The sequence below is a fragment of the Paramacrobiotus metropolitanus genome, unplaced genomic scaffold (genome assembly GCF_019649055.1).
Source record: "Paramacrobiotus metropolitanus isolate TYO unplaced genomic scaffold, Prichtersi_v1.0 Parri_scaffold0000033, whole genome shotgun sequence".
Classification (NCBI taxonomy): domain Eukaryota; kingdom Metazoa; phylum Tardigrada; class Eutardigrada; order Parachela; family Macrobiotidae; genus Paramacrobiotus; species Paramacrobiotus metropolitanus.
This window is the reverse complement of record NW_026570253.1, coordinates 1-16519: the sequence shown is the minus strand read 5'-3', so window position 1 is coordinate 16519 and position 16519 is coordinate 1. Positions and strand designations below refer to the sequence as shown.

General features: G+C 43.4%; 2 protein-coding genes across 5 annotated transcripts; both read left to right on the top strand.

Moving 5' to 3' along the window:
• The first annotated feature begins 2981 nt into the window (after positions 1 to 2981).
• LOC129589005 (guanylate cyclase 32E-like) lies at positions 2982 to 12010 on the top strand. Of its 4 annotated transcripts, none has more exons than XM_055483459.1 (17): positions 2982 to 3627; positions 3745 to 3836; positions 4692 to 5000; positions 5071 to 5157; positions 5347 to 5388; positions 5493 to 5517; positions 5583 to 5893; positions 5979 to 6022; positions 6112 to 6150; positions 6550 to 6666; positions 6783 to 6920; positions 6984 to 7034; positions 7116 to 7289; positions 7463 to 7601; positions 7663 to 7741; positions 7808 to 8050; positions 8345 to 8482. In XM_055483459.1, exons 3-17 carry the CDS (start codon positions 4730 to 4732, stop codon positions 8346 to 8348), a joined length of 1764 nt encoding a protein of 587 aa, XP_055339434.1. In that variant the 5' UTR covers positions 2982 to 3627; positions 3745 to 3836; positions 4692 to 4729; the 3' UTR covers positions 8349 to 8482. The 4 variants fall into 4 exon arrangements, with proteins under 4 accessions (XP_055339434.1, XP_055339433.1, XP_055339432.1 ...); XM_055483458.1 differs by having other exon boundaries at positions 2986 to 3615; positions 7808 to 8046; positions 8345 to 8504; XM_055483457.1 differs by having other exon boundaries at positions 2986 to 3627; positions 7808 to 8046; positions 8345 to 8504.
• A 583-nt stretch (positions 12011 to 12593) lies between these two features.
• LOC129589142 (regulator of nonsense transcripts 1-like) lies at positions 12594 to 16514 on the top strand (the record flags this gene model as incomplete). The annotated part of the gene is given in 11 exon segments (XM_055483695.1): positions 12594 to 12744; positions 13034 to 13163; positions 13358 to 13566; positions 13790 to 13879; positions 14011 to 14069; positions 14072 to 14283; positions 14346 to 14474; positions 14679 to 15290; positions 15480 to 15851; positions 15920 to 16033; positions 16377 to 16514. Coding segments are annotated over 11 exon segments (2073 nt in total), but the record flags the coding sequence as incomplete, so codon positions are not given.
• Between the last annotated feature and the right edge of the window lie 5 nt (positions 16515 to 16519).

Here is a 16519-nt window from a genome sequence, read left to right as displayed (position 1 = left end):
TCTCGATTATTAATAGCAGTAATTTTTAGAAGAATTAGAAAGGATCGGACTACTGACAACACGTACCTGTTGCAAACCTGTGACATTGTACGCTACTCTATTACGGTATTCCCGACACATAGTGCTGCATGTATTATGCAATGGAATCGAGTTTAGCCACGCCCACTGAACCATGGCTGACGAAAATAATTTTTTTAAGTATACGCAAGGGTTACTCCGTGTTCCTGCAAAAAATGAAAGTTTTCGGAGCCGGGAGCCGGTGCCCGCCGCCCGGGTCCTGGTGAGGGTAAATCACCCGGGAATCGAAATTTTACCATATTGTTACACATATACGAAAACTTCCGCGTTCGCGCTCTCCAAAAAACCTTTTTGCATTGTTTTTATGGCATTTTACCGGAAGGGCCGAGTAATTTGTATGCACAGTCGTAAAAACTGTTTGCGTTCAGAGTATTAAAACGATGCTCTTCAAGCATCTCAACTGGAGTTGCTTATACAGCGCTTCCAGGGAGCAATCGACTGTTCAGGTTGGAAAAGGATGTTAAGGTCACGACAAAGCTGCCAATCGAGAAACACCAATTGACTGTGCGGCCAGATCCCAGTCCTAACTTTATTATTACGTCCCGTACGAACGGACGAAAGTCCAAAACTAAAATCAGGTTTAGAAACAGAATGGGCAGCTTCCGATAAATGTGTCTAGTCATGCTATTCGCATGGTGAGCTGGTCAGAACAGGTAGTCACACATGGTGAACCGCTTAGACAACATTCATACGCTTTAGTATCAACCGGAAGTGAAACTGTAACCGGAACTGAAATCATGGGAACAAATCTCCAAATGTTAAAACGCATCGAGGTGTACCAAAAGCCTCAATAGCAACTGGTGTTCTTTAAATTTTTAATAAAAAAGCACATGAACATGTGGATCAGTTATTCAACGAGCCAGGTCTGTATCGTCTTTTTAAAATTTGGACAAACATGCCTAGAATTTTTAAAAGTTATTTTACAATTTTAAAGACAACACAAAAACCTGGTTCGGCGTAAAAACTACCTTAATGCCAATGTGCGTTTTCGTATCACCAATCACGACTTATGTAGTGTTCACATTGCAATAAGCCAGTGCAAATTTGTTTTTGTTTGCGCAGCAGTAAAAATCGTCGTGTCTGCACACGAATTTTGAGTCATGTGTTGGGTCACTTCCGTTAACAAGTTAACAAAATTAACGTTGCTGTGGCGAATCTGGCGATATACACAAGATGCCACAAGGTCTCCACAAGATGCACAAGGTAGGGGACGCACGGACGAGGAAGAGCGTACAAGTACGCGGCTCAAGGTTACTGTGTATACCATAAACTAAACGAAAACCCATGCTGGTTCTTGGTTTCGCCATCATGACCATTATGACCTACTATTTCAGCGACGGTAGCAGAGGGAACAGTAGTAAAATTTTCAGAAGGAAATTTTTGTCGGGAGCCATTTATTACAGTTGATCAGACCGATGTGTATTGTTGAGATGCAAAGAATATACGATGATGCCGTAGTCTCACTGCCGGATGATGCCGGTCAGCTGCATGATGCCATAGTCTCACTTCCGTATCCAACTTCCGTAACGCACTTCCGTAACGGGTTTTCGTAACGGACAGAAATCAACCATTGCATTGGTCTTGAATATAGAGGACCTTCGCTACGCTCCGGTCGATTATACCATTGCCACTCGTTCGTTTCCTGTGGTTCCCTGACTTGCAGGCTTTGTTTCTACGTACGCTTGTGAGACTTTGAACTAGTTCGATGAATGGATATCCTCGTACATCGATGGCGTCATTGGCGCCTTGATCTGACCAGGAAGTACGTACTTTAACGAATAACGGGTTGGATTTAAGTTGGTTTAGCGGGCAACTGGTCTGCTGAGAACATCTACCGGCTAAACTCACCTCAGTCTTTAACAGCCGGTGAGCTGCTCAACAAGTCAGCCAATTTGTGCAACACTGCAATGTAAGTACGTAGATGTTAGCATGAACGACTGCCCGGAAATCTGCTACCTTTTCCTGGTCAGCTGTTCCTGTGACACCCGGATAAACCTCCGGAAGTACTGGAGCAAAAGAAGGTCGAGTTAGCCGAAGCGTTCCACGAATTAACAGCCAGTTAACAGATTGTGCGCGAACACTGCTGCCAGAAATGGGCGCTGGGTGAGAGCGCCGAAAAGGTCTTCATTAGAATCTCCGCTTCGAGGATACAGCAGCAGATGGTGGATGCTGAAGAACGGTGTTTAGCAAACTTATATAACCGCACCTAACATCCTGGATGCTGTTGTAAAAGACTGTTAAGACATTGTTCTTCCGTTTTGGAGGGCCGTAAATCGGATCCACAAAACACATTAAAAACTTTAAACAATCGAGTATTACACGTAACACGTCCCTGCTGGTCTGTACTTTGCTAACGAGGAACGATACAATCTACATATTTAATTTTAGAATAACTTCCATACAATTGCGGCAATCAATATGCGTTTTTATAACTGTTTTTATTAATAAAGCCACAAAATTAGCGAAAGCATGCGAGTTTTATGACGAAACAACCGTACAGAAGAACAGCGTGTTCGTTTGACCGTTTGAAGCTTTACGGCCAATATTGAGATTGTCAGTAATGATGACCTTAACCATATTATTAGCAACCGAGCGTTGGTGCAGCGTTCATGTCACTCGATTGCGATTTGCAGATGTTTATAAGATTCTCGATCACTAGAGTTTTCTTGTCGCACAAGCATGCACCATAGCAAAATATGCGCAGTGCCAATGAGTACGATGATTTGCATCTGTAATCTGCGATTTCGATGCCCAGGTTTGTAGATATACACCGGCTTTATAAATGCCGATCAATACGGCTCGCACCATACTCTAGTAGACTTCGCTTGTAGAAACCCTCATATCAGCCTCGGCTCTCCGAAAGCGTTACGATTTACAGAAACCATACAAGCGCTTAGAAAAACTAGCAGTAATAAAATCTTATAGTACCGGTACTTTCCCGAAAATGTTTCCCAAGTGGGTAATAACCTCCCGCATTACATTGTCTCATCATTCGCCACTCGTTACAACTATTATATATAGTTACTGCCAACCGGTTATTAAATAAGTTGAAGCGGCATTGATTGTAGTTTTCCCAAAATGATACTGGCCAAGGGTTAATTTCCGCTAACCACGAAATGGAGATGGATATAACGGGATTGTCATGATTTAATCCATCGCCGAGTGTAGCACTACCGGCGTAACATGTGAATTTCATTAAACGATCTTTTGTCGCAGCGGCAAAGTTTCCCAGCTTAACTACTCTTTCAGCCGGAAGTAAAGCCTTTAGTTGTTAAAGTGAGGATTCGTGTTGATGCTACGGGCTGCTTTTGCCGTCATTGTCATTTGTCAACCTGACTGCTTTTGCAACAAACGATCCATGTGACGCCTGACGGAGCAAGTTCGCAAAAATGCCGGCAGCTGATGAAAAATGCTAAGCGGTTTTATTATGATATTGATCGAACTGTTGGAATACTCATTTCTATCCAGATAATATACCGTTGATTCGCAAATTCTCTCACAAAATAATTGTCCAACAGGACCAAGACATTCTAAAAGGTTGTTGTCAAAGTAAGTCATTTCGATTCAAGAATACTAATTATAGAATACTAATTTATGTTTAATGTATGTTTACCTCATACGATAAACGTTCGGTTCATAGTTCCTTTCAAAACACTCTTTCTTCAGATTTCCCACACCATCAGTCAGCTGACTGTTTTAATAGCGATAGAATACTCCTCCTGCCTTGGGATTTTTAATTTTGCCCATTTCGGAAGATGGTAAGCCATAATGTTTCATGATCGTACGGCGACAAACACAACTGTAGTAAATTTTGCATACTTTGAATTTTTTTATTCTCAATAATGGGATAACCTATGTGAGTGGTGCCAAACACTGTAATACCAAGAAATTAGCTTTTAAAGCGACGTGGCATTTGTTTCTGGAAGCTTATCTCTTATTGATGAAACACGTGAATTTGCCGTCATTTCTGCCTGAATTATTTATCGTATGACTGAGCATTCTTCTGCAATGTACAGCTAAACACAGCCGTAGCTTTCTCATTGATCTAGTTCTTAATTAAATTTGTTTCGGGTTTGCATAACATCTTGTTTTGAAAGAAAGCCAGCGCCAGAATAACCGGCTTATTTAATAAGGCTATCCAGTCAGTCTGGCAATCTACTTGAGTAAAGTTGAATTATGCACGTATTGTACAATCGGAGTCAATCTCACAGCTAAACGAATTTAGAAGTCCCGATATTTGCATAAACCTTTCTTCCCAAATCTAAATGATGCGGCACAAGCTTACATTTTACCGGCAGGTGCCAAAGCCTTCCAGGTACGGCTAAAGATACTGAACTGGTGCCCTACAGTAAATAATTATACTCCCTTATCGCTACGTGTTTGACTAGGTGGAGGAAAGCGTCTACTTGTACATAAGAAAATAACATAGGTATTAAAGATTATCGATTGAGCACGTCTGAGCAACATTAGTTGACGCACGCACGTACACAAAAGTTGTTATTCCTTTATTTCTCTTGGTCATATTTATCCTTGTTATGTGCTGTTAAAGGAAGTCGAAATAAAGGTTGACGAAATATTATATCTCTCGCTATAAATAATATTATCTGGTTGAGGTCACCCGATTCTTGGCGTGGATGAGCTAACACGGAGGATGCGGCGTCTCCGGTGTCGGCCACAAGATGCATTCATCTGGCTCCTGTGGACGCTGTCAGTGTGGCCGGTGTGCCCTTTGAACATCACTCTCGTTACGGTACACGTGGGCGCCAATCCGCTGTACGGATACTATCAGGCACTGCCGGTGTTCGCCGTCGCCGTTCAACACATTCAACAACTCTATCCGCGTTCGTTGGCCGGCATGCGATATGTGCCGCTGTATCTTCCGGGATATGACCTTTGTGGGGATGGCGGCGATCATATTACCGGTATCAAGACGGGCTACAAAATTAAACATTCCGATATTCATTGCTATTATGCTGTGTTTGCATGTTGCAGAATTCATTACTGACCAGTATTACGATCGCCAGCCCGAAATTTTCGCTACAAGAAACCGCACAAACTTTCCTGTTTTAGCTCACGCGGGTACAGTGATTCCTTCTGTGCAATAAAATGGGCCTATTTCAAAATGGAACCTATTATTACATACTAATTTTCATCAAGAACTGCGCGCATTAGTCAGAAACCTTTTCGCAATCAAGTTCACCATACGGTCCTTCACAAAATGCAGATCTGATTTAGCATTTCCTAAATGGTTTTTTTGTTTTACCGCAGATTGCTCAACTCAAAGTATGCCGCTTGGTGATCTTGCCCGAGGTACATACAAGTAATTCAATATCTGCCCACGTAAAGCCCAATTAAAAAAATACACCAGCTAACCTGTCCATCGGTTTTCCACGTTATGTATTGTGATTTTTCAGAATGGGATCTTCCACTGTTTACAAGGTACCGAGAACTACTGACCAATTGCGCATACCGCAACCTATTTGCATGGCCTTTGTGCTTGACAGCGTTGCCGGTGACACGCGCTTAGTAAATAAGCGGCGTTACAGCACTACGTCCGCTATTGCCTCCATGGCGGGTTCGGATGTGGTCACCGCCCTGCATCGGCTCTTCCAGCGCTACAGCTGGCGCACCGTGACCTTAATCTGTGATGACCTTTCGCACCTTCCCGGCCTTTCCAATTTCTACGTCATACAGTGCCCGGACACGCAGCGACTGCTGGCCAACGAGGGATACACCTGGTACTTTAGGCGAATCGACACCGCCCGTCATCAAAATTTTCGAGATTATCTCATACAATACAAAGACCACTGTCGCAGTAAGTTACCAAATCAGATTGAATTGCCACATGTGATGGATTTTCAGGGTACATGTTTGTTTAAAAAATTCTTTCTGAATTGTAGTATTTATAATCCTGACGCTTCCAGAATTCTTGCGAAAGTTTCTGGTACGTTAAAATATATGTTTACGACGAAGGAAAGCCACAGCAATAAAATTAATGCCAAGAACAGGTGCATTAGTAGCTTTGCATTTCAGATTGTTGCCGACGATTTGAGACTGACCTCGGGTGATTACGTGAGTGATGTTTGTAATAAGTCACGACGTAGTGCTAGTTTGAGTTGCCTGTTGCCTTCTCGTTTCGTAAGATCTGATGATTCTTTGTAAATGCGAGAGCAGACGTTTCAAAACATTTTATTCAAAACGTTTTCTTCGGTTCAAACTGTACATTGCGAATCCCCTCGTATGAATATTCCTCAAACAGCAATAATTTACTTTCGCGCGCGCTGTGTTGTACATAGTATCAAGCACATATTAACGTGGATTGTAACGTACTGTAAACGCAATATGAAAAAGATAGCGAGCGACACGCACGTATCTCACTCAGGTTCCACACGATCCAAACTTTTTACTTCCACCTACGGAATTTCGCTAACAGCGCATTGCTGTTGAAAAATGACGATAACGATGTTGCAGGTGTTCATCACTCTGCAGCCCACCACAAGGCCCGGCATCACTCCCATCACGTGGAAGTTGTCAGCGATGGAAGAGGCAGAGTTACCGAATGAAAGCGATCGCGACAACCAAAGCCTGGTACGCGCCGTAGTATCTGCTAATGCTTTTACAGGAGTATTACGCGTCATTGGTTGGCTATCAGTATCTATGCGAATATTAGTGTAATAGTCAATGCTGTGGCTCTACCTTTTTAGCGACTCTTCCAAACGTACCAGAACCTGATTATTCTCACCGGGGTCAATCCAGACTGGGACGACGTTGGCAATTTAACAGACGAGATTAGCGACATGAAAGCGAAGCTGTTTGGAATGCTGACTGTGCCGGGTGACGAGGTATGCACAATCAGCGAAATATGTTAACCAGTGTGACCTTTGCTTTGATTACCTTTTCCACAGAGAAACGAGCTGCAAATCTGCATATACGAGTCAACGATGATGTTTGCGCAGGTTTGTTTTAATATGAAATGAATTCAACATGTATTGCTGGCTGCGTAATTGTACGTAATTTCATATTCGTACGCGGTGTAGATTTTCGACGAAACCTATCCCAGCGTTCTTAGCATGTCCAAGTCGAAATTCATCCGGAAAACATTTAACCGCACATTTAACTTTGCCGCTCGCAATTTTTCCACGGACCATAACGGGGCAATGGTTAATTACATTGTGGTGCTGCGCCTGGACCAAGTCAAAGAAACGTTTTCTGTGAGTACAGCAAATACAGAGCATCTCACCATGCTCAAATCGGTACTATTCCTCGCTCGTCGCAGATAATGCAGCAGCGTTCCCGTAGTAAAATGTCGAACTACAACAGCAAAACCCGAAATAGGGGCACGGAATTATACTTCGACGCATACCTGATACGACACACTTTTCAGACTGCCATGATATACGACCCCGTTAATCAAAGCTTCGGCCATATCAATCCGGAATTGTGGTACTGGTTGAATCGGCGCGACCCGCCTCCCGATGAACCACCTTGCGGTTTTGCCAACAACACTTGCGACACTCCTACAGGTTAAATCTTGAAACTTGGAAATCTGCAGCTAGTACACTCCATGCGCATATGGGATCGTAGGGTCAGCCATTATCATTGGCAGCGTTGCATCCGTCGCCGCTTTAACGATGACTGCAGTGGTCCTGGCTGCAGCAATAAGGTGTTTTGCAAGACGTTTTCGTAGGTTAATTCTATGGAGCAGAAGGTACTTAAGTACTATTTGTAGATTCGTTAAGCGGCAGAGTGACCTTTCCAGTTTGTGGTGGCTGATCGACGCCAACGGTCTGACCAGTCCAATCCAAAAACTGTCAGCTCAAACTCCCGCTGGATACACCGCTCTCGACGAAGAGATTGTGGGTGTCCGAATGCAGTATCGCTACCAACCAGTGTACGCTAAAAAAATTATTTACGGCGATGACAACACCGTTGGACACCAATCACAAACTAAGGCGCCATGTGTACAACGTATGTACGTACAGCATATTATATATATACAGCCTGCCAGTATGTAATAATTGTAATTAGCGGTGGTTGCGAACCACAGTCAAAAGACTCAAAACCCTACCATGTCAAACTGCTTGACTTTAGAAAATTGAAAATTCCAGTAAAAAAATGGCCGTAAATCCAATTAAACGTGCACTTTGAATTTTGCCTCGAGCGGCAGTTTATCATCGCACTAGCTATGATATATCGCTGTTTTGTTAGATGCCAAAAATATTAGTATTCATACAATTAATTAAATCACCGGTGATTGTATGTGCAGTTGAATCAGCTGAGGCATGAGAATGTCGCCGATTTCGTGGGACTGTCGCAGACCAGCACCTTTGTCACTGTGATCAGTGAGTGCACATCCAAAGGAACATTGCGACAGCTGCTCAGTTTTGGTCAGCAAAAGATGGACGAAAAGCTACGGTTTTCTTTATGCTGGGATCTTTTTCATGTAATGTTCCTTGGTAGTACTGTCGTGCAGAAAACCTTCCGGTTAACATTAATTTTGTCTCTCTGGTTGCAGGGTTTGGAGTACATTCAGAAGAGTGTCGAATTCCATGGAAATTTGACTAGTTTCTTTTGTCTGGTCGATCACCGATTTTCCCTGAAAATTGCCCAAACTGGGTTCACTAGGTTCTACGAAGTTCTTCATGTGCCGAATGAGGAACCGGAAATAGAGGCGCTGTTCTGCTTATGGAAGCCGGTAGATGTGCACGATATGGTGCGCTCCAATAGTTTGCATCTGATCAAGCACTACAAAAATGTGAAAGAAATCGATATGTTTGCAATGGCCATGATCTTCTACGAGATCCTTTCGAATAAACTTCCACTTGACATTGCCAACCTTTCCCAAGAAACTGTTCAAGGTTGCCTTCGTTTCGGCTAAATAAAATGTGATCAACGCTTTAGTCTGTGCCTATAGGTGTACTGGACAAGATCAAAGAGAAAGGGAATTTCCAAATAACCGACGAACTGGTTAGCGATCCAATTAGACACTTACTGAATGTGTGCCTATCGAATCCAACTACCTATGATTATCCCACAATAAAGACCTTTGGCGAAGCCATGAAGAAGGTCATCACCAGAGCCAAACCGTATATGCTGCAGATTGTGAGACATTTGGAAATGCATGCGCAGAGGTTAGAAGAGCTTGTGGAAGAGCGAAACGCCAAGCTAGTCGTTGAAAGGGAGAAAGCTGATGCCCTTTTACAAGAACTTATGCCCGTGCAATGCTTGATAATCGCCCGGTTTACGGTGCTGTTTTTCACGATCATAATGAGTAATTGTACGTCCTTCTAGATCAATTGTTAAACGCCTGCGGAACAAGGTATCCGTCCAACCCGAGCATTTCGACCAGGTCACGTTGCTGTTCAGCGATCTTCCCGCTTTCAGTCACATCGTGATGCGGTGCACTCCATGGGAGACCATTGAGCTGCTGAACACTATTCACTCCCGCTTTGACGAAGTGATGACCCATTACGATGTGTACAAAGTGGAGACCATCAACGACTGTTACATTGTAAAATGCCGTTATAGTTAATAGTCATGCGCGCAGTTTAGCAAGATGTACTGTACTTTGGTGCGCAGATTGCCAGCGGCCTTCCAATTCGCAACGGCGCGCTGCACGCCGGTATAATCTGCAGTTTAGCCTTGCGGTTCATACAGACGGCGCAGTTGGTTACGAATCCAGCAGATTCGCGGCGACAATTACAGAGCCGTATCGGCATTCATACAGGGCCGATTGTGGCCGGGGTCATCGGGAAGAAGATGCCAAGATACTGTCTGTGAGTAGGCCAGTATAATTGCAAATTTAAACTTGGTTATTGCGAAAGCTTTGTCGCTTCTGAGTTCGCCGAGCAGGACATTTTTAGCCAGTAGTGGACATGTTTTACCGTACGGTCTGTATGCGACATTCCTGCAGCGCCATAAATCCGTGTCGTACAGGTTTGGAGACACCATTAACACCTGCAGCCGCATGGAAAGTCATGGAGAAGGTAGAACATATAGATGTTTTCTGATTGGTTAGAATCAGATGTTGTTTGGCAATGACACCTTGGTGGTTTTGCAGAAGGAAGAATACACCTGAGCGAAGCCACCAGTCAGTTGGTCAACGAAGGACAAGAGTTTCTTCTTATAGCGCGAGGTGGAATTACTATTAAGGTAAATCTGGAATTCAGAGGAGTAACAGGATTTCTGTGTAATATTACTCGTAAGATTTATAACGAATGCTCGAATGTTTTTGAATGACGATTTTTGTCATAGGGTAAAGGTCTAATGTATACTTACTGGCTGCGCAAGGCTTTGGACGATTAAACATGACAGTGAAAGTGTTAAAGCATGAAGTGTTATGTATTGCATACTGGACTTGGAAACGGCTACATGCAGACAGAAATTGTCAATTTACGGACTTCCACCAGTTCTAGCGACGTCTGTACTATGTTACGCGGTATTACCACTTTTAGACGTTTTACATACCCATTACTCATTACTTCCACTAGTAAAATTTTCCATGATTGTGTTACTTCGAAGCCCCAGGCAAAAAATTGCTATTTTTGGGGCAGCTGCTTCCTTTAACGTAAATTGGAACTGACGCAAAAACTGATATGTACAGATATGGTGCAGCGGTTCCAACTCACTTTATCGTTCACAAATCGAACCATAGGGCTCACCCAGAACCGTCTCCGATCAAATGACCTAAGACGAGGTACTGACTGTCGATCAATCACGTCGTTATCACGATAAAAAAACGAATAGTATGACGCGATGACTGTGGTCTTTGGGGTGACCTTTGAGTTTAGAATTGCAGCTTGTGTACGAGTACAGTAGCTATAGTACGAATGCGATATCTGCTGTTCAGTCTGCGTAATACTTACGATTAATTAGGACATTGCTATAGTGCGAGGTTTGCAACTAAGCACGTAGCTATAGGAGATCCTTATAAGGACTGCGCTGTATATATATATGAAACAACAACATGGGAGTTGCCTTCAAAATCCATTTTTTTGGTTTTTATACGAAATATTTCTTTCATTCGCAATGAATGCCTCATGTACTTGTACGTGCAAATTCCTTGAATTTCGTCCTCTCTTCGCTCTGCTAATCAATATATCCAAGCCATAAAAGTGCAATCAGTGTTCGGCAAAACAATTCGTCAAAACAATAACGTCCTCTTACTCGTAAGCCACCACACAATTTACTACTGCTTACTTTGAAAGGAATTATTAAATTTAATAATGTTCATGAACGCAAACATGTTGCAAACAGAAACGGCAAAAACTTGATGGACGTTGCAAGCAGTGAGGGGTTAGAGTTTTAGACGCCCTACTTACTTTTTACTACTCCGTTCTGTGGTCTTATTTCACTGTTACTATTTTTTTCAAAAATCTTACTGTTTACTTACTGTTACTTTTGGTTTCATAAAGTTACTAATATTCGGATTTACACGTACACAGCATCGGTACGAGTACAGTACTCGTTTTGTAATTTGTGTCGAAAAGTGACGCTAACCAGTAGAAATGCTGCGAGTGAATGCAGTGGGCGGGTGATGTATACACAACAAAAAGCCGATGAGTCAGAGGAATCACGTTACCTGCGGGCCAGAGTTGCTGATCAGCATTCAGCACAAACCAGCACGACCCACACATAATGCGTCTGGACCAGGAATTATTAGAATTCATTGAATTTATTACAGTACTGTTTTCTGCATCATCGTCCACTTTTTAAAACGTTAAAAAATCGTCTTTATATAATAGATTTTTGTTGGTTTATAATTTTGTGTCATACTCATGCGATATCACAAACTGGGATTTTGTTGTGAGGGCGAACTTTATCCATCTGCGACGGGGATCCCTAATCTAGGGTCCGGGAAGGGGAGCGAAGCGCGTCTGCGTGGTTGGCACCTGCCCGTGGATTAATAGTGTGGGAAAGGATTATCAACAGGGTAAGCCGGTTGTGCAGTGAACCTGTGATGGAACATGAGAACGTATTGTTAGGAATCAGGTTAAAAACGCGCTCCCGAAATCCGTGCGCACATTGCGCTGCTTGGTTGATTCAGTTTTATTTTGTATTTTGAAGATTAGTAACAAACGAAAATATGTGGTTTTGTTATTTAGTTACTGCTTTAAGTTGTGTAACTTATGTTTTGGTGACTATTTTGCCGAGAAACCGAAGTTTTTGGCAAGCAGCTGATGTCTAATTGTAAGAATTTCAAAATTTTTAGGCAGAAAGATTTGCTAAACTTTCTTGGGGGTTTACTCTGTATGTCAAGCGATTATCGGCTGTAATAACTGAAAAGGCCTGTTGACTAGTTGTCTATTATTTTTGTTGCTTCTCATCAAAAATTGTTTATTTCTATTTATGTTGTAATGTTATTATTGGAATTTAGTTGTTTTAAAGTTTTAAACTTAAGTACTTGAGTTGTTTTAGAAACCGGGATCATTAAAATTGAGTTATTATATTTATTTTTAATAATTACAAAATATTAAAACACTTTTTAATTTGCCTGTTACTGAGCAACTTACGTTCGTCCCATTGCCAGCGATTTGCGTTTTGCCTAGCCGAACGGGGATGGCTTCCATTTTAACGCCTCCTAGCCACCTCCATTTCGTATCGTTTCAGACTTGGTTCGTCGGCTACGAGGTTTTAGCTCGACTGTCTTTTTCCGAAAATGCTACGGTGAATTGGCGAAATTTCTTTATTACAGCATTACTATTACGTACTAATGTTTTTGTTGGGTTTTGGGAAGCTCTTCGGCGGTTGTTTTAACTGATGTTAGAGCTGGCTGACGAACGACATAAAAATGATCGATTTTCGAATTCTTTTGATTGTTGAAAAAGCTGTTTTTTAGTTTTGCCAGTTGAGAGGATTTAACTGAAGTTTGTAATTTTCTTTTTTAAAAATGATCCTGAGTCAGCGAACAGCAGCATTACGACGAAATTTTGTGATGTTTTTGAATTTTGTATAGAAAAATGAGCGCAGGCAAAGGATCCCATGGAACCATGGATGGTTTGGGCAAAAGCAACGGAATGCGCAATTTCGGGCCAGACGGTGATCGCAGTTCCCCGCTGGCGAATGGCTATTATGGCAGTTTCAAGGTAATCACTTGTTCCAGATGTTTCAGTTGTTTGCTTGTATTACTGTTTTGTCTGTACGTTCTTATTGGTGGTTGCCTCTGAGATATACCCCAAAACGACCTCCTTTTGTTTTGTTGTTTTGTGACTCGGAAACGTGATTCCTCTGTTGGATTTGCATTGCGCGCGCGCTTGGTTTTATCGTGTACTTTCTCTAGAACTCAGGTCTGAATGGACACACCTTCGGACCGGCGTCTCCCATGGCTAACGGGTTGCCCAATGGAAAACCAGTGACAAGTTCAGATTTTGACGATACGGCCAGCGACGGCACGACGGAGCATGATCTGGCCCGGCGCATGATGGAGCTGACGGTGGAGGACGACGATACGGACTTCTTCAAATCTGTCAAAGCGGAGCATGCTTGCAGGTTAGCAATAATTGGTTTCAGACCGACGATTTCTTCCCTTTATTGACTCCAAATAGATTATAATTTACTGGAGAAATTTTCAGTTTTGCGCGCGATTAACGTCTTTCTTGTTCATTAATTATTTACATTTTGTGAGAATTTTGTTGTCAGTACGAACGCTTTTGTACGTAAATCGAAAATTCATAGTTGCAAGCAACCTGACGACTATTTTGTAATTTGGCAGTTACTGCGGATTGAGTGATCCCTGTGCGGTGGCCTGCTGCATGACATGTAAAAAGTGGTTCTGCAATGGACGCGGCCTGATCCAGGGAAGGTGAGAGTGGTTTGCAGCATTAGTGAGTACCTGCGTTTTCTGATGATAACGGTTCCGTATGATCCGAAGTGGTAGCAGCTTTACTGAATTTTGGATGCAACCAGAAATTATGAAAGCCGATTTTTTTGTAGCCACATCGTCCATCACATGGTGCGTTCCAAACACTTTGAAATCCAATTGCACAAAGACGGTCCCTGGGCGACACCTGTCTGGAATGCTACAACTGCGGCAACAAAAACTCGCTAGTGCTGGGCTTCATTCCCGCCAAATCGGAGAGCCTGGTGGTGCTGTTGTGCCGCAATCCGTGCGCCAGTGCGGCTAATTTGAAGGACAGCACGTGGGGCGACGCCAACATGTGGAAGGCGGTGATTGAGAATCGGCAGTTTGCCAAGTGGATGTTGCGTGTAAGAAGGATTCGTGTTTGTTTATGCGGGTGTGGATAAGCGGTAGACTGATTGATTTATAGCAACCCAGTGATCAGGAGATGATCCGACAGCGGCAGATCAACGCGCAGCAGCTGCTTAAGCTGGAGGACATGTGGAAGACTAATCCGGAAGCCACCGTGGACGATTTGGAGCAGCAGCTGCCGGAGGCGGTAAGGTTCATATTACGACTACTGCTTGAAATGGTAGTGAAATGGCTGCCAACTGGCGAAGCTTTCTTCATATTGAAACAAACATTCTTACTAGCTTTTACAAGTGCAGTGTTGCGGTATTGTTTGATTTCAACATGCATTATCCGGATTTTTTGGGGAGATTTTCCGATCTGTCATCGAAATTATCGGTAGAATCATTTGTAGAAATTGCCGGAAATAGTCATCCGCTACGAAGACGCCTACCACTACCAGCGAATTTTCCTCCCGCTGATCCGACAGGAAGCCGACACCGATCGCATGCTAAAGGAATCCCAGGTGTACGAGAGCGTGATTGTCCGCTGGGACACCGGTCTGAATAAACGCCAGATTGCCTACTTTGTGCTGCCCCGTGTGGACTGTGACGCCAAGATTATGCCAGGGGATGAACTGCGTCTCAGCTCCATGGATCACGGTTGGGATGCCGTCGGGAATGTGCTGAAGATTGCCGACAATCTGGGCGATGAGTTTTCGCTGCAGTTGAAGTTGGGCACAAAGAATATCCCCCTGGATATGACGGTCGGCTTCCGCGTGGAGTGTGTGTGGAAATCCACGTCTTTTGACCGGATGAAGAATGCCCTGACGACGTTTGCCATTGATTCGACTTGTATGAGTCATTACATATACAGTACACTATTGGGCTATCCCATGAGGGAGACGAATAGTAATCGCCCGGTAACACTGCCGCGGAGGATCACTGCGCCTAATCTGCCGGAGCTGAATGCTTCCCAGGTGTCAGCAGTGCGGATTGCCATCGGCTCGCAGATTAGCTTGATCCAAGTCAGTTTGATTTGGTTTTGCCGTGCTTGTTTTGTGCATTTCTTGCTGCTTAGCTGAAATACTTCTCCCGTTTGGGAGTTTGCCTTTTAGAAGTTGTATTTTTGATTTTTAACGATAGCTATCCAGAAGAATTCCATGTATAAATTTTAAACGTGTTGTAAATGAAGTACAAATTTTGGTTTTGTCCAGGGCCCGCCAGGTACAGGTAAAACTGTCACCTCAGCAACACTAGTGTACCATCTGGTAAAAGCCACCCGTGCCAAGGTGTTGGTCTGCGCACCCAGTAATATTGCGGTGGACCAACTAACGGAAAAGATCCACAAGACCGGTCTGAAAGTGGTGCGCGTCTACTCCAAGAGCCGCGAAGTGGTGGAATCGCCCGTGCAGTTCCTGTCGCTTCATCTGCAGATGCTGACGAATCCCGAACTGAAGAAATTGCAGCTGCTCAAGGGAGAGACCGGAGAATTGTCGGATAAGGATGAGCGACGGTATCGATCACTGCGCGTCCAGGTCGAGCAAGAGCTGCTCAACGGAGCGGATGTAGTATGTACGACGTGTGTGGTAAGTGCTAACTGGTTGTATATTTATTTCAGTGAATCTTGTTCAGTGTTCTGAGTTTCTTGCTATAGGGCGCTGGAGATCCACGAATTGGCCGGATGAAATTCAAAGTGGTGCTGATCGATGAAAGCACACAGGCTATTGAGCCGGAATGCCTGATTCCCATTGTGATGGGCTGTAAACAGGTACTGTACGCTTTTGTTTTGTACGAGTACCGGAATTTATATTTAGCGCTCTTTCTCCTTTATACCCTCTTCTGTAATTTTGATTTTTTCAAGTTATTATATCGGAAGTGTGTATGAGCAAAATCTTTTAATTTGGATTTGATTGTTTGTTTTTGGAAAGGATGGTATCGTAGCGCTATTGCTTTTGCAAAATGCAGATTCAGCTAAAAAAGATGCTTCAGCTAAAAAGGTTTCTTAATAAGACGCTTCTATTGGTTTGTGCATGTTTCGAGTTATAAACGGGAATACGGTTTTTGTGGTCATAACTGCGCTAAAAATTGGTTGACATTTCTTGTGCTTTCAGTTGGTGTTGGTGGGGGACCATTGCCAACTGGGTCCGGTGGTGATGTCGAAGGATGTAGCCGCCGCCGGATTGAGCTCTTCCATGTTCGAGCGGTTGATCGCGCTGGGTCTGCGAGCCCACCGTCTACAAGTGCAGTACCGTAT

Bases quoted from the DNA above. Each gene is read 5' to 3' on its own strand.
- LOC129589005 (XM_055483458.1), top strand. From the start codon at position 4,730: ATGCGGCGTCTCCGGTGTCGGCCACAAGATGCATTCATCTGGCTCCTG. The intron at 6,667-6,782 runs GTACGCGCCGTA...CTACCTTTTTAG, and splicing joins ATCGCGACAACCAAAGCCTG to CGACTCTTCCAAACGTACCA. The intron at 7,602-7,662 runs GTTAAATCTTGA...ATGGGATCGTAG, and splicing joins CACTTGCGACACTCCTACAG to GGTCAGCCATTATCATTGGC.